Source organism: Zingiber officinale, chromosome 5B, assembly GCF_018446385.1.
Source record: "Zingiber officinale cultivar Zhangliang chromosome 5B, Zo_v1.1, whole genome shotgun sequence".
NCBI lineage: Eukaryota > Viridiplantae > Streptophyta > Magnoliopsida > Zingiberales > Zingiberaceae > Zingiber > Zingiber officinale.
In genome coordinates, this window is record NC_055995.1 from 88,643,285 (window position 1) to 88,657,073 (window position 13,789).

Here is a 13,789-nt window from a genome sequence, read left to right on the forward strand (position 1 = left end):
AGTGTTCCGATAACCAGCTGCCCAATCGATCGGCCAATCGATTGGGAGTGCTTGTCGCGAGCACAAAAGAGTCCCCATTCGATCAGCTGATCGATTGGGGTTGGATTTCTCGTGCGGACGCGAGGAACGCAAAATCGTTTGGTCAATCGATTCAGGTCTTTTCCAGTGAGAGCACAGAGGCGCTCTGAATCGATCATTCGATCGATTCAAACCTCCCCAATCGATTGATCAATCAATTGGGATATGACCGTTGTGAAGGAAGCGAGCGATGGATGGCTGCGGTTGCGTGGATGTGACGTGACAATCGATTGGGAGCCCTAAAAGCGCACAGTATAAAGTCGTGGCGAGCTTTCTTCCTTAGTAGTCTTCTTCTCCTCCTCTCACGATTCACTCAGGTGATCTTCACCAGTTCTTGAAGCTTCTTGGAGCAAAGTGTTGCCGCATTTCCAAAGTCAAGAGGCATTCCAAATAAGAAGAGGAAGCTAGCTAGAGATTCATTTGTGTAAATCTTGTAAGATTTTATTTGTATTTGCTTCTTCTTTCCTTCTTATTGTATTGAGAGATTATACAAAGCTTCTCCGCCTCCGGCTATGACCGAGAAGGAGTGTCTTCATAGTGGATGAGAGAGTGAGGGTCAGATCCTTGGATTAGTCACCTCTTTTTGAGGTGGATACCAAGTAAATCCTTTGTATTAGCATTGTGAGTGTGTTTCGTGTTTCTATCCGCTGCATATCATCATCACGAATTAAGCCAATGAGCGTGATGAGCTATTTCACGCCCCCCCTCTAGCTACAAATCGACCCCAACATATAAATCTGGTCAGAATTCTAGATCTCAAGTTCACTTTTCCTACACATTATAATACTGATGATTGGCTTAAAGTACTGATCGAACCTCTTAGAGTACAGATCCATCTCTCGAGGAAGCCCATTATATGGCCAGATGGATAAAAAGTCGACCGAGCCTAAGCTTAATGCAAAGACAAGCATAAAAAGGGTCGACCTTATCTGTTGGCCGAGGCATACATATACCTGTTGGCCGAGGCATACATATACCCAACAGACAATATAATCAGAGAATCCTAACAAACTAGCAAGATAACAATCATATGTCAGAGAATATTCTTCTGAAACCATCTATGAGGATTATCATGTTTCTCATCGGTCGACCGCTTATGACAGCATATTCCTTTAACTGCCTCATCAATGACATAAGCTATAAACAACAAAGGAGATACACATGTGGGTAATGGAAGATTCTTCGGACAATTATTGCACAAGTTGTACACTTTCCATTACCTGACAACCTCTGACATTTTTCGTCACTTCATGATTATGGAAGTTATGAAAGATGGTATATAAAGGGGTCCTCTCCGTTAACAAGGTTTGATTTTTCAATATTTGAGGCTTACTCTCACGCGCATGTTCTCTACTATTCTTCATTTGTTCGTTCAGAATTTGTACTAACTTGAGCATCGGAATACCTTCACCAGGACCCCCTCCCTAATTTCTAGATATTGATATCCTGATTGCTCATTCTAGTTAGGGATGTAAACGAGCCGAACCGAGCCGAACAGTATTAGGCTCGACCTCGGCTCGTCTAAGTTATATTCGGGCTCGAGCTCGAATCGAGCTTTTATCACAAGGCTCGAGCTCAGCTTGTTTTAGAATTATCAAGCTCACGAACAGTTCGAGCTTGACTTGTTATTAGCTCGATTATCAAAGTTAACAGCTTAACTCGTTAAACGAGCTCGGGCTCGTCTTCGGGCTCGTTTAGAGCTCGTTTTAGAGCTCATTTTTTTACTCATTTTTTGGCTCATTTTAAGGCTCGTTTTAGAGCTCGTTTTTTTGACTCGTTTTAGAGCTTATTTTTTTACTCGGTTTAAGGCACGTTTTAAGGTTCATTTTTTGGTTCGCGAGCCTATAAACGAACATGTTCGCGAGTTCACAAGTCGAATATCCTCAAGCTCGAGCTCGGCTCGATAAAATAAACGAACGAACTCGAACGAGTTTTTTACCGAATCGAGCTCCGAGTAACTCGCGAACCGTTTGATTCATTTACATTCCTAGTTCTAGTGTGCACAAGAGTTGAAAGAAAACTTTTCCTCAAAGTAAAGAATGCTCTCTCAATTAACAACCAAGCAACCGTTACTAGTGCACCGTCTCTTTAGTCATTTATCATTTATCATTATCTCAATCATCAAATCAAATTTTGCATACATATATAAATAAATTGACAAAAATAAATATTATTTAAAAGTTCAGAACATCGAAACAAACTCGTCAATGTAATTTCCGATCGATCAGTAAATGTAAGGCAGCAGTGCCTTGATTCCTTTAGGAAAGCTCTCAAACTTGGAGACATACCATCTCTTCGTTGCCCAACTCCTGCCCATCAAGTAGAACGCCGAACCAAGCACGAAGGAGGCGGCATTCAGAGTCTGCGCCATGAGTGCAACCCCAACCCAAATGATTATTTCAAAGAGATAGTGCGGGCAGATGACCAAGCCAAACAGCCCACCCTCAGGGATCTTGTAGCCTTTGTCTCCCTTCTTTCTCAGCTTCGAGAGGAGGATGTGATGGTACAAGTTGCCGAGCATTCCGACAGCGAACACGACCGCGCCAGGGTACTTGAGGTTCACTGCTGGTTCGGGCGCGCCCACGGCCAGATACTGAGCGTACAGGATGCAAACGGTGTTGATGAAATAGCTGAAGGATATCGAAATGGCCGAGTCCAGCACGATGGCCCCGCTGAATTGGTGAACGAATAGTACCTGTCGATTCGACCAAATCGACTCAAACATATAGTCTTCTAACCCGACTAGCTAGACCGACTGGCTCAAGGAATTATAAGAGTAATAATTTAAATAAAAAAAAGCTATTTTATTTTATTTTTATCATGACAGATGGGGAAAGCAAAAACAAAAGAACAGAGTGGAAACTGGAAAGACAGCTAGCGCTTCTATGCGAATTCCCAAATCTGATTCTCACCTCGAAATCCCTCTTGAGGAAATGAAGCAGGAGGGCGAGCGCGACCAAGAGGCCCCTCTCGTCGGCCATGAGGCTTGGGACGGCGAAGGCGGCGGCGGAGGCGAGCAGCGCGGGCGTGTAGAAGAAGAGCATCCCGGCGCGGCTGGAGATGCGGACCGGATCGGCGCCGCCGCCTCCGGGTTTGTTCGCGCTCCAGAACTTGGAGTAGCTAAGGTGCTTGCCCCGCACCTCGGAGACGCCGATGAAGGCGAGGGAGGTGCAGGTGATTGCGGACATCGCCGTGAGGAAGATCGAAGGCGGCGGAGGGTAGAAGAGGCCCAGGGCCGTGATCGCCGACAGCATCTTCTCGCTTCCGACCGATTTGAGGAAGAGGATTAGAGAGGGAGAGAGAGAGAGAGAGAGAGAGAGAGAGAGGGAGATACGTGGAGAGATTGCGAACGGAGAGATGCAGAGAACACGCAGACGATGCACATTAATTTGTAGCGAGCAAGATTTTAATATTTATTTATCTTTATCAGGCAAATAATGTTTAAAAATAGATATCATGCAAAGCAAGCCAAAAAAAAGAGCATATCTATTGCAGAAGGAGATATTAATTTGCGTCTTTTGGTACGCGACTCCCATTGGACATGTTCACAGATTTAAAAAGTATTCCTTTTTTTTTAAAAAAAAAATCATAATTGGAAGTGAAAAAAATAGGACAAATATCCCACCCCATTGGCAATTCAATCCTGGCTAAGTTTTTAAGAAAAATATTAAGATGGTATTTGATTCAAAGTATCATGTATGATTATGAAGAATAAAATATAATTAAATATTATTTGATTTAATTTATATAATATAATAAAAATTTATTTGTTTGAAGATTTTAATGAATAATCTAATTTAATATTTTACTATATTATCTTTAGTTACAAAATCAAGCATATATATCTATTAAACTCTAAGTTTTTTTTTTAAACTTTTTTTTCACATTTTTTCTTTATTTTTTATTTTTTTATTTCTTTTCTTTTTTTCTTTTTTCATTTTTTTATTTTTTAAAATTTTTAAAGTTTTTTTTATTTTTAAAAAGTTTTTACGTTTTTTATTTTTTAAATTTTTTTACTTTTTCCTATTTTTTATTTTTTATGCTTTTTAATTTTTAATTTTTTATATATTTTTAAATTTTTTTACGTTTTTATTATTTTTTATGTTTTTTTAAAAAAATTTAAACTTTTTTATGTTTTTCTATTTTTTCTATTTTTTATTTTTTCCTATTTTTAATTATTTTTAAAAATTTTTATGCTTTTTCTATTTTTTATAATTTTTTTAAAAAAAATTATGTGTTTTTTTTTTTAAAAAAAGTTTTTAATTTTTTTATGTTTTTAATTTTTTTCTTTACATTTTTCTTTTTTTATCACATTTTTCTTTTATTTGAAAGTGTTTTGGGTAAAATTTTATTAACCCCGAAATCAAGAAAAACCTTAGTTTTTAAAGGTTTTTCGATTCCGGATTGCATACCATTTTTGCTGACATATCGGGCATGGAACATTACTCGGGAATCATCGATTACCTAAACCAAATAAGATTTTCGTTGATAACCTTAGATGAATAACTAAGGTTATCAATGATGAGCCCCAATCAAACACACCCTAAGGGCGTGTTTGGTAAAATTTACTAAGTACGGTTGAAATCAATAGATAAAGGAAAAAAATAATATAAAACTTTTTGATAATTGTATTAATAAAGTCAATAAATTTATTTATATAAATTGTCCAACATAATAATGAAAAGATTAAATAAGACATACAATTATAATAATTATAAATATAATAATACAATAGACTTGGAAGTATTATTTTTCCTATTTAATTCATGTCGATCTTGATTGTATGCCAAATATAATAAATTTCAATTGATTGAAATTAGTAAAAGATTATTTCCATTATTATCATTACCTCCCAACTAACTCAACGGCGGTGCCTGAACGTTGAGTTTGAGTGTTAACTTGGTGAAACGTTATATCAGCAATTTGATCTTCCGTAGAGATATAAGAAATCGAAAGTTGTCGAGTCGTCACACACTTACGAACAAAATGAAAATCAATCTCTACATGCTTAGTACGAGCATGAAAAATATGATTTGCCGCAAGATAAGTTGATCCAATATTATCACACCATATTTTAGGCGTAGTAGTTGGGAAAAAGTATAATTCTGAAAGAAAAGATTGTAGTCAAATAATTTCTGATATTGTGTTAACGATAGTTTTATATTCAATTTTAGTACTTGAGCGAAAGACTGTAGGTTACTTCTTTAGAAGAAAAGTGAAGTGTCTCCTGGCTAGAGCCGTCAAACGGGCCAACCCGTAGCGAGGCGGGCAAACTCGCAAAAAAACCCAACATTTGGCGGGGCGGGGCGGGCCGACCCACCATCCCGGCGGACTACAAAATCTTCAACCCAACCCAATTCAAGGCGGTGTTAGGATCTCTTCGTACGGCTAGAGAGGGGGGTGTGAATAGCTGACCCCAATCTTTCGCGTTTCTTCCTACGATTGGGTTAGTGCAGCGGAAATACAACGTAGAAAGAAAACAGGAGAAGAAAGACAAACCATATAACGAGGTTCGGAGATGAACTCCTACTCCTCGGCGTGTCTGTAAGGTGGACGAAGCCTACCAATCCGTCGGTGGATGAGTCCCCGGAAACCCGGCTAATAGATACTCCTTGTGGGTGGAGAAACCTCACCACAATCTTTGCAACAGCAATAGGAGTACAAATAGGAACAAGAAAACAAGAACAGAAATGTAAACAACACTTGCTTGCCTTCTTGAAGTCAGCAGGAACCCTGGTGAAGCAGCAGCTTCTCGGATCCAAGCCTAGCTAGAAAACCAGGAACGGAAGCTCATGCGAAGCTTCAGCACCCAACGAGCTCAACAAAGCTCAAGAAGAAGAAGCAAGAACTGTAGTGCAATACTTCCGAAGGAAGAAGAAGTAGCTTAAGCGATCACCAAGTCCCAGCCTCTTTTATACCGCCAAGAAGAAGAGGAGAACTAGCTGCTACGCAACGCAGGTGGACCGATCAGCCAAGCTCGATCGGTCCAGATCTCTCCGATCGGTCTTGGGACCGACAGACTGCTGATCGGTCCCGGATCGATCAAGACTCTTCTGCAGAACTCGCCAAGTTCTTCGATCGTCTCGATCGGTCCGTGGACCGATCAGGATGGATCCTGATCAGGGTTCTCCTCTTTCTCTTTGCCTTGCTGATCGGTCCGCAGACCGATCAGAAGAACCTCAGTAAGCCATCGATCGTTATCCGATCGGTCACCAGACCGATCGCGACAGAGATCGATCGATCCACTGATCGATCCAGAGCTTGGGTTTTGCCCAAACCAAGTTCTAAGTCTTCCAAACCAATATCCAGTCAACCTTGACCTATTGGTATCTCATGCTTAGCATCTGGTCACTCTCTTGACCTGCTAAGACTCCCTACCAAGTGTCCGGTCAATCCCTTTGACCAACTTGGACTTTTCTCTTCGTGTCAAGTATCCGGTCACTCCCTTGACCTACTTGACCTTCTCAACACCAGATGTCCGATCACCCTTGATCCATCTGGATTTTTCCTTGCCCGGCTTCACTCACCAGGACTTTCACCTAGCTTCACTCACTAGGGTTTTTACCTGGCTTCACTCACCAGGACTTTCTCACTGCCTGGCTTCACTCACCAGGACTTTCCCACTGCCTGGCTTCACTCACCAGGACTTCCACTTTCACCTAGCTTTACTCACTAGGATTTTCACCTGGCTTCACTCACTAGGACTTTCCACACTGCCTAACATCCCAGTTAAGACTTTCCCACTTGCCAAGCTCCCTGCTTGGACTTTTCCCAGTGCCAAGTCTCCATACTTGGACTTTTCCCGTGCCAAGTCTCCATACTTGGACTTTTCGCGTGCCAAGCTCCCTGCTTGGACTTTTCGCGTGCCAAGCTCCCTGCTTGGACTTTTCCAGTGCCAAGTCTCCATACTTGGACTTTTCTAGTGCCAAGCTCCCTGCTTGGACTTTTCCGTTGCCAAGTCTCCATACTTGGACTTTTTCCCGAATCAGGTCAACCAGGTCAACCTTGACCTACGGTTGCACCAATAATCTCCCAAACATCTATTCTTGTCCCATATCAAGAATACAACTCTTCCACGAGTGTCAAACATCAAAATACAACTCAACTAGGTCAACCTTGACCTAAGGTTGCACCAACAATCTTCCTAAGTCAAACATCAAAATACAACTCGAGTCAGGTCAACTCGAGTCAGGTCAACCAGGTCAACCTTGACCTAAGGTTGCACCAACAATCTCCCCCTTTTTGATGTTTGACAAAACCCATAATCAAGTTAGGTTAACCCGATAACCTAACTTAGGTTTTCCAACCATCTTCCAATGTCCAATGTTCTTTCCTTGAACATTCTCTAGACATTTTCCCCTTAGGTTAACCCGATAACCTAACTTGAGTTCTCCAATAATTCTCCCCCTTTTTGACACACATCAAAAAGAATTCCAATGTTCTTCCTTGAACATTCCTTGACATTCTTCCCCTAGCTTAGGTTAAACCGATAACCTAACTTGAGTTCTCCAATAATTCTCCAATGAACACTCTCCCCTTTTTGACACATATCAAAAAGGAAAAAGGAGGGTATCAAGGTCAAGAGTTTCTTCCTAATGAAAGTCCCATACCTTTCATTGAAACTCTTAATTTCCCCCTTGATACTAAACTCAACAATCAACTTAGTGATAATCCCATATCACTAAACCTCAAAAATCTTAAGGAGTAAAAACTCCCCCTTGACTAATAGGTAAAACTCGCCCTAAAGGTCAACTCCCCCTTGACCATTGCACCAACAATGTCTTGGAGAGTTTCAAACCTTTAGAAACCCGAAACTCAACTCCCACAGCTGAAATTTCAGACCACAGTCGAAATTCAGCAAGTTCAGCACACCTGATCGGTCACCGGACCGATCAGGACCCCTCTGGATCGGTCCCCAGACCGATCCAGCCTTCCCTGGATCGGTCCAGTGACCGATCCAGCCTTGGATCAGGCGGTTTCTGATTTCTTCGCTCCCGAAATTCAGAAACTCACAATAAATTCCAGAAAATTTGAAAAATTGTGAAATTTTGAGGATACATTCCTCATACCATATTCTATCAAGGAAAAATAGTTTTCTATGAAAATAGTTTCTATTTTTCAATCTTGATACAAAGTTCAAAAACTTTGAAATAGTTCAAAGTTTAACTCAACTTTGTATCACAATGTTCAATGATGAATGCTATCACTAGGAAAGCTTCATCAAGGTTTTTCAAATCAATTTTAAAATACTTTTAAAACCATTTGAATTTAGGACCATAATCTTAGGGCTAGATGTACATGACTTGTACACAAGCTTTCCCTATGATCCTTCTTCTTGAATTAGTCTCATCTAGGTACAAGAACTATGCACCTTGATCCTAACTCATGATCCTAATATCTCACACACATCTAAGGTGTATCAAACCACATTCAAGTCAATTTGATGTGAGATATGGGTTAAGGTCAACTTAGGCTAAGTTCTCATGCATTTTCTAAACACCAATTTGATCTCAATATCAAATTATATGTTTGTCCTTAAATCAATTTCATTGATTATAATGCAAGAGATGATGACATGGCATATAATGATATCATAAGTAAAAACATGTGCCAATGTCATGATGTCATGGCATAAAGTTTGAAAACTTAAATAAAGCATGACATATAAACTAGCCTAAGCATTATCATGACATTTCAAATGATAATAAACTAAATATGATGTCATGGCATGGCATATGACAACCAATCATGGCAAGTTAGCACAAATAAAATACCTAAATTCCCTATCTAAGTATCCTTAGCCTTAGCTAACTTAAAATCTAACCCTAGATTGCCCATATATCCCTAAGAGAAAACCAAAATCCCAATTATGGTGTTTCTCTAGGTTTTCTTAAATGTGCCAAATAAGATCATTCTTTTCCATAATGACACATTTTACTCTTCCAAGGAGTAAATGATAATTCCATTTCATTTTCAAAGGTTCACAAAACCTTGAAAATGCTTCTTGAGTGTCAATTTCCTCAAAGTTGGGTTAACTACCCTTCCTCAAAGTTCTCCTTACTTTCTTTGTTGTCGGTAACCTTTTTAGTTCACGTGGACTTCATTACTGCATTATTCAAACTATTAGTGGATTATCCAACAAAAGCATTCACCGAATGTGGACCTTAGTGTAGGGGTCGTCGAAGGCTCCGAACTAAGTAAAAAATTACTTGTGTTAGTGTGTACTTATCTTTTTCTTTCTAGCTTCTTTCTCTTTAGCTTTTTATCTACTGCGTACTCTGGATTTCTGAAAAAGTGAAAAATGCTATTCACCCCCTCTAGTATTTTTACGATCAAAGAAGTGGTATCAGAGCCAAGTTGATCGAAATTGGTGCAACCACCAATCAGGCAGGGGTGACTTTCAAACTTTCTTTTAATTTTTCTTTTTGGTTTTGAGCATTTCGATATAGTCTAAATTGGTGCAATTACCTCTTTGGATAAGTCTTTTCGTCTCTTTTTGTAATATCTTGAATTGGTGCAACACTAATAAGGACTTTCTTTTCTCTCACACTACTTACTCTAAGACCAAGTCTTGGCAATATTTCCAAGTTTCTCTTTCAGAAATTAATGGCCCAAAATAAGAGATACAACACCATTCATCCCCCTCTCAACGGGGATGACTTTTCGTATTGGAAGAAGTGGATGGAAGTGTAGTTTAGAATATATCAAAAGTGTCACCATTTCTTAAAGTATTTTCATAAGATTCAATTGATAACATTACTTGTAAAACTTGTAGTTCAGAAAATATATATTTTACATCAATATCAGAAGTGTCATCATTTCTTAAAATATTTTCAAGATTCACACTGGAACTCATCAATTCATCATCATCCAATGAAACTAATTTTGCAACATCGTACAAGAACCCAAATACAGATTCAAAATATTACAACTATTCAAATCTACTCTTCAATTGCCCAAGAGTAATATCGATCACTAAGATAAAATAATCTATTCAAAAAGATTTTTCCGATGATTGATTTTCCCTATCAGTGTTATCAATCTAATCAAAATGTCTCTTTCTACAAATTTTATGTTTTATAGGAAATACAGGCTTAATTTCCATATCGGATGTTACTATTTTTGCATCAATCATAGTAGAAGCAAAATCATTTTCTCTATATTTTAAAAAAAGGAAACAAGACCAGACAATTAGTTTATAACAACATCAAAATACATATCCTCTGTCTGTAATTTTTTGCTAACTAAGTTAATTTTATGCAAAATATCATACCAAATAACAAGACTTAATATAAATTCAAAACTTGAAAGTTCACCAAATGCTAAAGTTTCAGCATATCTACTTAATTTACTGTCTTCACTTATTTCTGCTAATTTAAACAAAGCTTCTCTAATTTGGGAAGCTTGAGATAGTATTGTTTTGACTATTTTAATATGGCTTGCCCATCTTGTAGTTGACAATGATTTTAAAGTTAATCCATCAATATATTCAAGTAAAATATTCCATTTTTTTTGTTGAATTAGAGAACACGATGTACATACATTGACATACTCTGAAAAATGATTTTACTTTAGCACAAGAATTTGTCATGTCACAAACAACTAAGTTAAGAGAATGAGAACTACATGGCATGTAAAATATTCTAGGATTAATGTCAAGCAATCTCCTTTGTACACCTTGATTTTTGTCTTTCATGTTAGATCCATTATCATAACCTTACTCTCTCACATTATCAATATCAAGTTCTAAAGATTGTAAAACAACTTGTAATTCATTGAAAAGACCTAAATCAATTGTATCTTCTACATTTATAAATTCTAAGAAATACTCTTCTATTTTAATTGGAGTCTCTTAAATATCCACACATCTTAATATGAGAATCATTTGTTCTTTGTGACTTGCATCCAGTGTACAATCAAGAATTACTGAAAAATATTTTACCTCTTTTACTTTTTTAATTATTGCATTCTTGACTTTGGAGGCTAGAATAGATATTAATGTTAGGACCGTTGGTGGCTGGCTAGAGGGGAGGTGAATAGCCCCTGCATAAATTAAACAAACAAAAAAATCTTTCTCGGATTTACAATTTGATTAAAAGAACACTTGCATAAGTAAGAATAAAGAAGAAATTAAAAAGAAAGAGGCACTGAGATTTTACTTAGTTACAACCGGGAAGGTTGTTAATTCAAGGAAGTTAAAGTGCACTAATTTCATCTTCAGGCAGAGAAGCCTCTTACAGCATTCAAAGCTCACAAAACAAATCTAAACAAGAACTAGGTGTTGGGATCTTGACGTCCGCCAGAGGGGGGTGAATAACGTCTCACCCAAATCGATCGCTTCCTATAATGTTAGTTCACAGCGGAAATACAAAAACAAACACTAACAAGAGAAAGCAAACCTAACACGTTGATTTAACGTGGTTCGGAGATAAAGCTCCTACTCCACGGCTGTACGTAAGGTGGACGATCCCGATCCATCGGTGGATGATTCCCCGGAAAACCTCCGGCTAGCTCAAGCTCCTTGTCGGTGGAGAAACCTCGCCACAAACACTTGAATACAAGCACACCGATCACACGAAGGCTTGGGAGACTCTAATAGGCTTTAACCAAGTCTATTTCGTCAATCATGCCCAAGCACCTCGAGCTCTATTAAATAGAGTTCGAGAGGAAAACACTAAGCTGTTTTCCCGCTACCAGTCGACTGGTCCTTTAAGTGAAGCCGACTGTTACCCAACGTTCGACTACCAGTCGACTGCTACAGTGCACCAGTCGACTTCTACAGTGCTGCTACAGTGTCGTTACATTACTGCTACAGTACCGCTACAGTAAATCCTAAAACACATAGAATTTTGCCCTGAGTACAATCACTCAGCACTCATCCTCGCCCGACCAACCTAGACTTAGCCTTCTAGCCTCCTCCATCAGCCTCGTGTCCCTTGGATGTCTCCTCATCCTTCACGTCTTGCCTTCTGGAGCTTCCTTCGGCCTTGTCCATATTGTCGGGTCTTCCTTTACCAAGAGGCTCCTCACCTCCGGGACTTCATCCATTGCCAAGTCACACTTGGACTTACGTTGCCAAGACTACATGCTTGGACTTACACCGACAAGACCCATTCTTGGACTTTCCTCATTTGCCAAGATCACACCTGGACTTTCCTTGTTGTACCTGTATCCTGCACACTCATAATGCATATCAAATACAACAATAAACCTAACTTAAACCTTTGTCCAAACATCAAAACCTAGGGCACCTAGATTGCTCCAACACTAGGAAGTGTACAAGTGTTGTTTTAGATTATTCGGTTGTTACCTAGTTTCTGGGAGCAGGGCTGCTCCTGCTCCCAGAAAGGGGTGCCTGAAAGGGTTCCATCGGTAGATTACTCGGGGCGCCTAAAAGGGTTCCAAGCGGTCAGAATGAGATAGAAATCCATCCCCGACACAACGGTCAAATGCCATATCGATCTGGATGAAATTCGGGTTCCGAGTGCCCCAGACTGGTCGGAGCACCTCGACCTAGTCCGGGCGCCCCAAGGCCAAAAATCAGCCCTTTGCTAATTTTTGGTCCCGGTCTTCTGTTTCGATTTTGCTTGCATCGGTCCGGGTCTTCCGTTATGGTTCCGCTCACTTGGGTGATTTCGGTCATCCGGAATAAGGCTCACCCAAACTCAACTTCCGGCCTTCTCCTTGAGCAATATTCCGCTCTGGCTTCTCGCCCCTCAGAATCACCGCGTGCTTCCTTCTCGTCCGCCAGCGTACTTTTCCATAGCTTTTCGTCCCTTGGACGCACCGAGCCCGTCGTCTTTCTCCCATGTCGACCTTCTCGCTAGCCGTGTCTTTTGCTCCTCAAGCAATATTCCACTCCGGCTTCTTGTCCCTCGGAAACACCACACGCTCCCTTCTCGTCTGCCGGTGTACTCTTCCGCAGTACCTCGTCCCTCAGACGTACCGAGTCCGTCAACTCTCTCACGTGTCGTCCTTCTCGCTAGCTGCATCTTTCGCTTGACTTCTTGGGATTCTAAGTTCCTGTACACTTAGACACAGGGTTAAAAACCAACAAGACCGAGCTTAACTTGGTTGATCACATCAAAACCATCTTGGGGTACCAGTAATCTCTCCTTTTTTTTATGTAAGCAACCCAAGTTAAGATAGGGTAAACCGACATAAAGTAAAAGAAATAAATTTGTAATTAAAGTGCAAAAAGTTTAAATTTATAGTTTCTTTTAAAATTTTAAACTACCTCCCCCTAGACTTAATTTTCCCTTCTCCCCCTTTGATCATATAAAAAATTGGGTACTTCAAAAGCGTAAGGGTAACTTTATCAAAAATAAGAAAGTTTAAGTTTTAACAAAAACTCTCAATTTATAAAGTTAAAAATAACTTTGAAATTTTTTTGACAAAAACTTTATAGATAAATAATTAAGGAAAACTTTAAGTTTTTTAACACCTAAGTGGTGAAAAAAATTTCTAATAGAATATATATATATATATATATTCAAGATTTACAATTTTAAATATTCTTAATATTAAATATTTGTATATAAATAACTAAAAAAAATCATCAATAAAAAAACTTTAAAAAAATCTTAAATGAAGAAAAGTTAGCCGGGATAACTCTTGTAGAATAATTAAATATTTAAAGAAATCAAATAATACGAAAAAATTAAGATTTTTCCTTAAGATGAATATTGAATTCCTCTTTATAAAAAATGAG

The 13,789-nt window shown here is 39.0% G+C and overlaps 1 protein-coding gene across 1 annotated transcript; it reads right to left on the reverse strand.

The window, feature by feature from the left end:
* Positions 1-2,268: 2,268 nt before the first annotated feature.
* On the reverse strand, positions 2,269-3,491 carry LOC121987600 (3-oxo-5-alpha-steroid 4-dehydrogenase 1-like). Its single transcript, XM_042541348.1, has 2 exons — positions 2,991-3,491; positions 2,269-2,773 (listed from the first exon to the last, which is right to left on the reverse strand). The coding sequence occupies exons 1-2, from the start codon at positions 3,330-3,332 to the stop codon at positions 2,303-2,305; spliced, it is 813 nt and encodes a 270-aa protein (XP_042397282.1). The 5' UTR covers positions 3,333-3,491; the 3' UTR covers positions 2,269-2,302.
* Between the last annotated feature and the right edge of the window lie 10,298 nt (positions 3,492-13,789).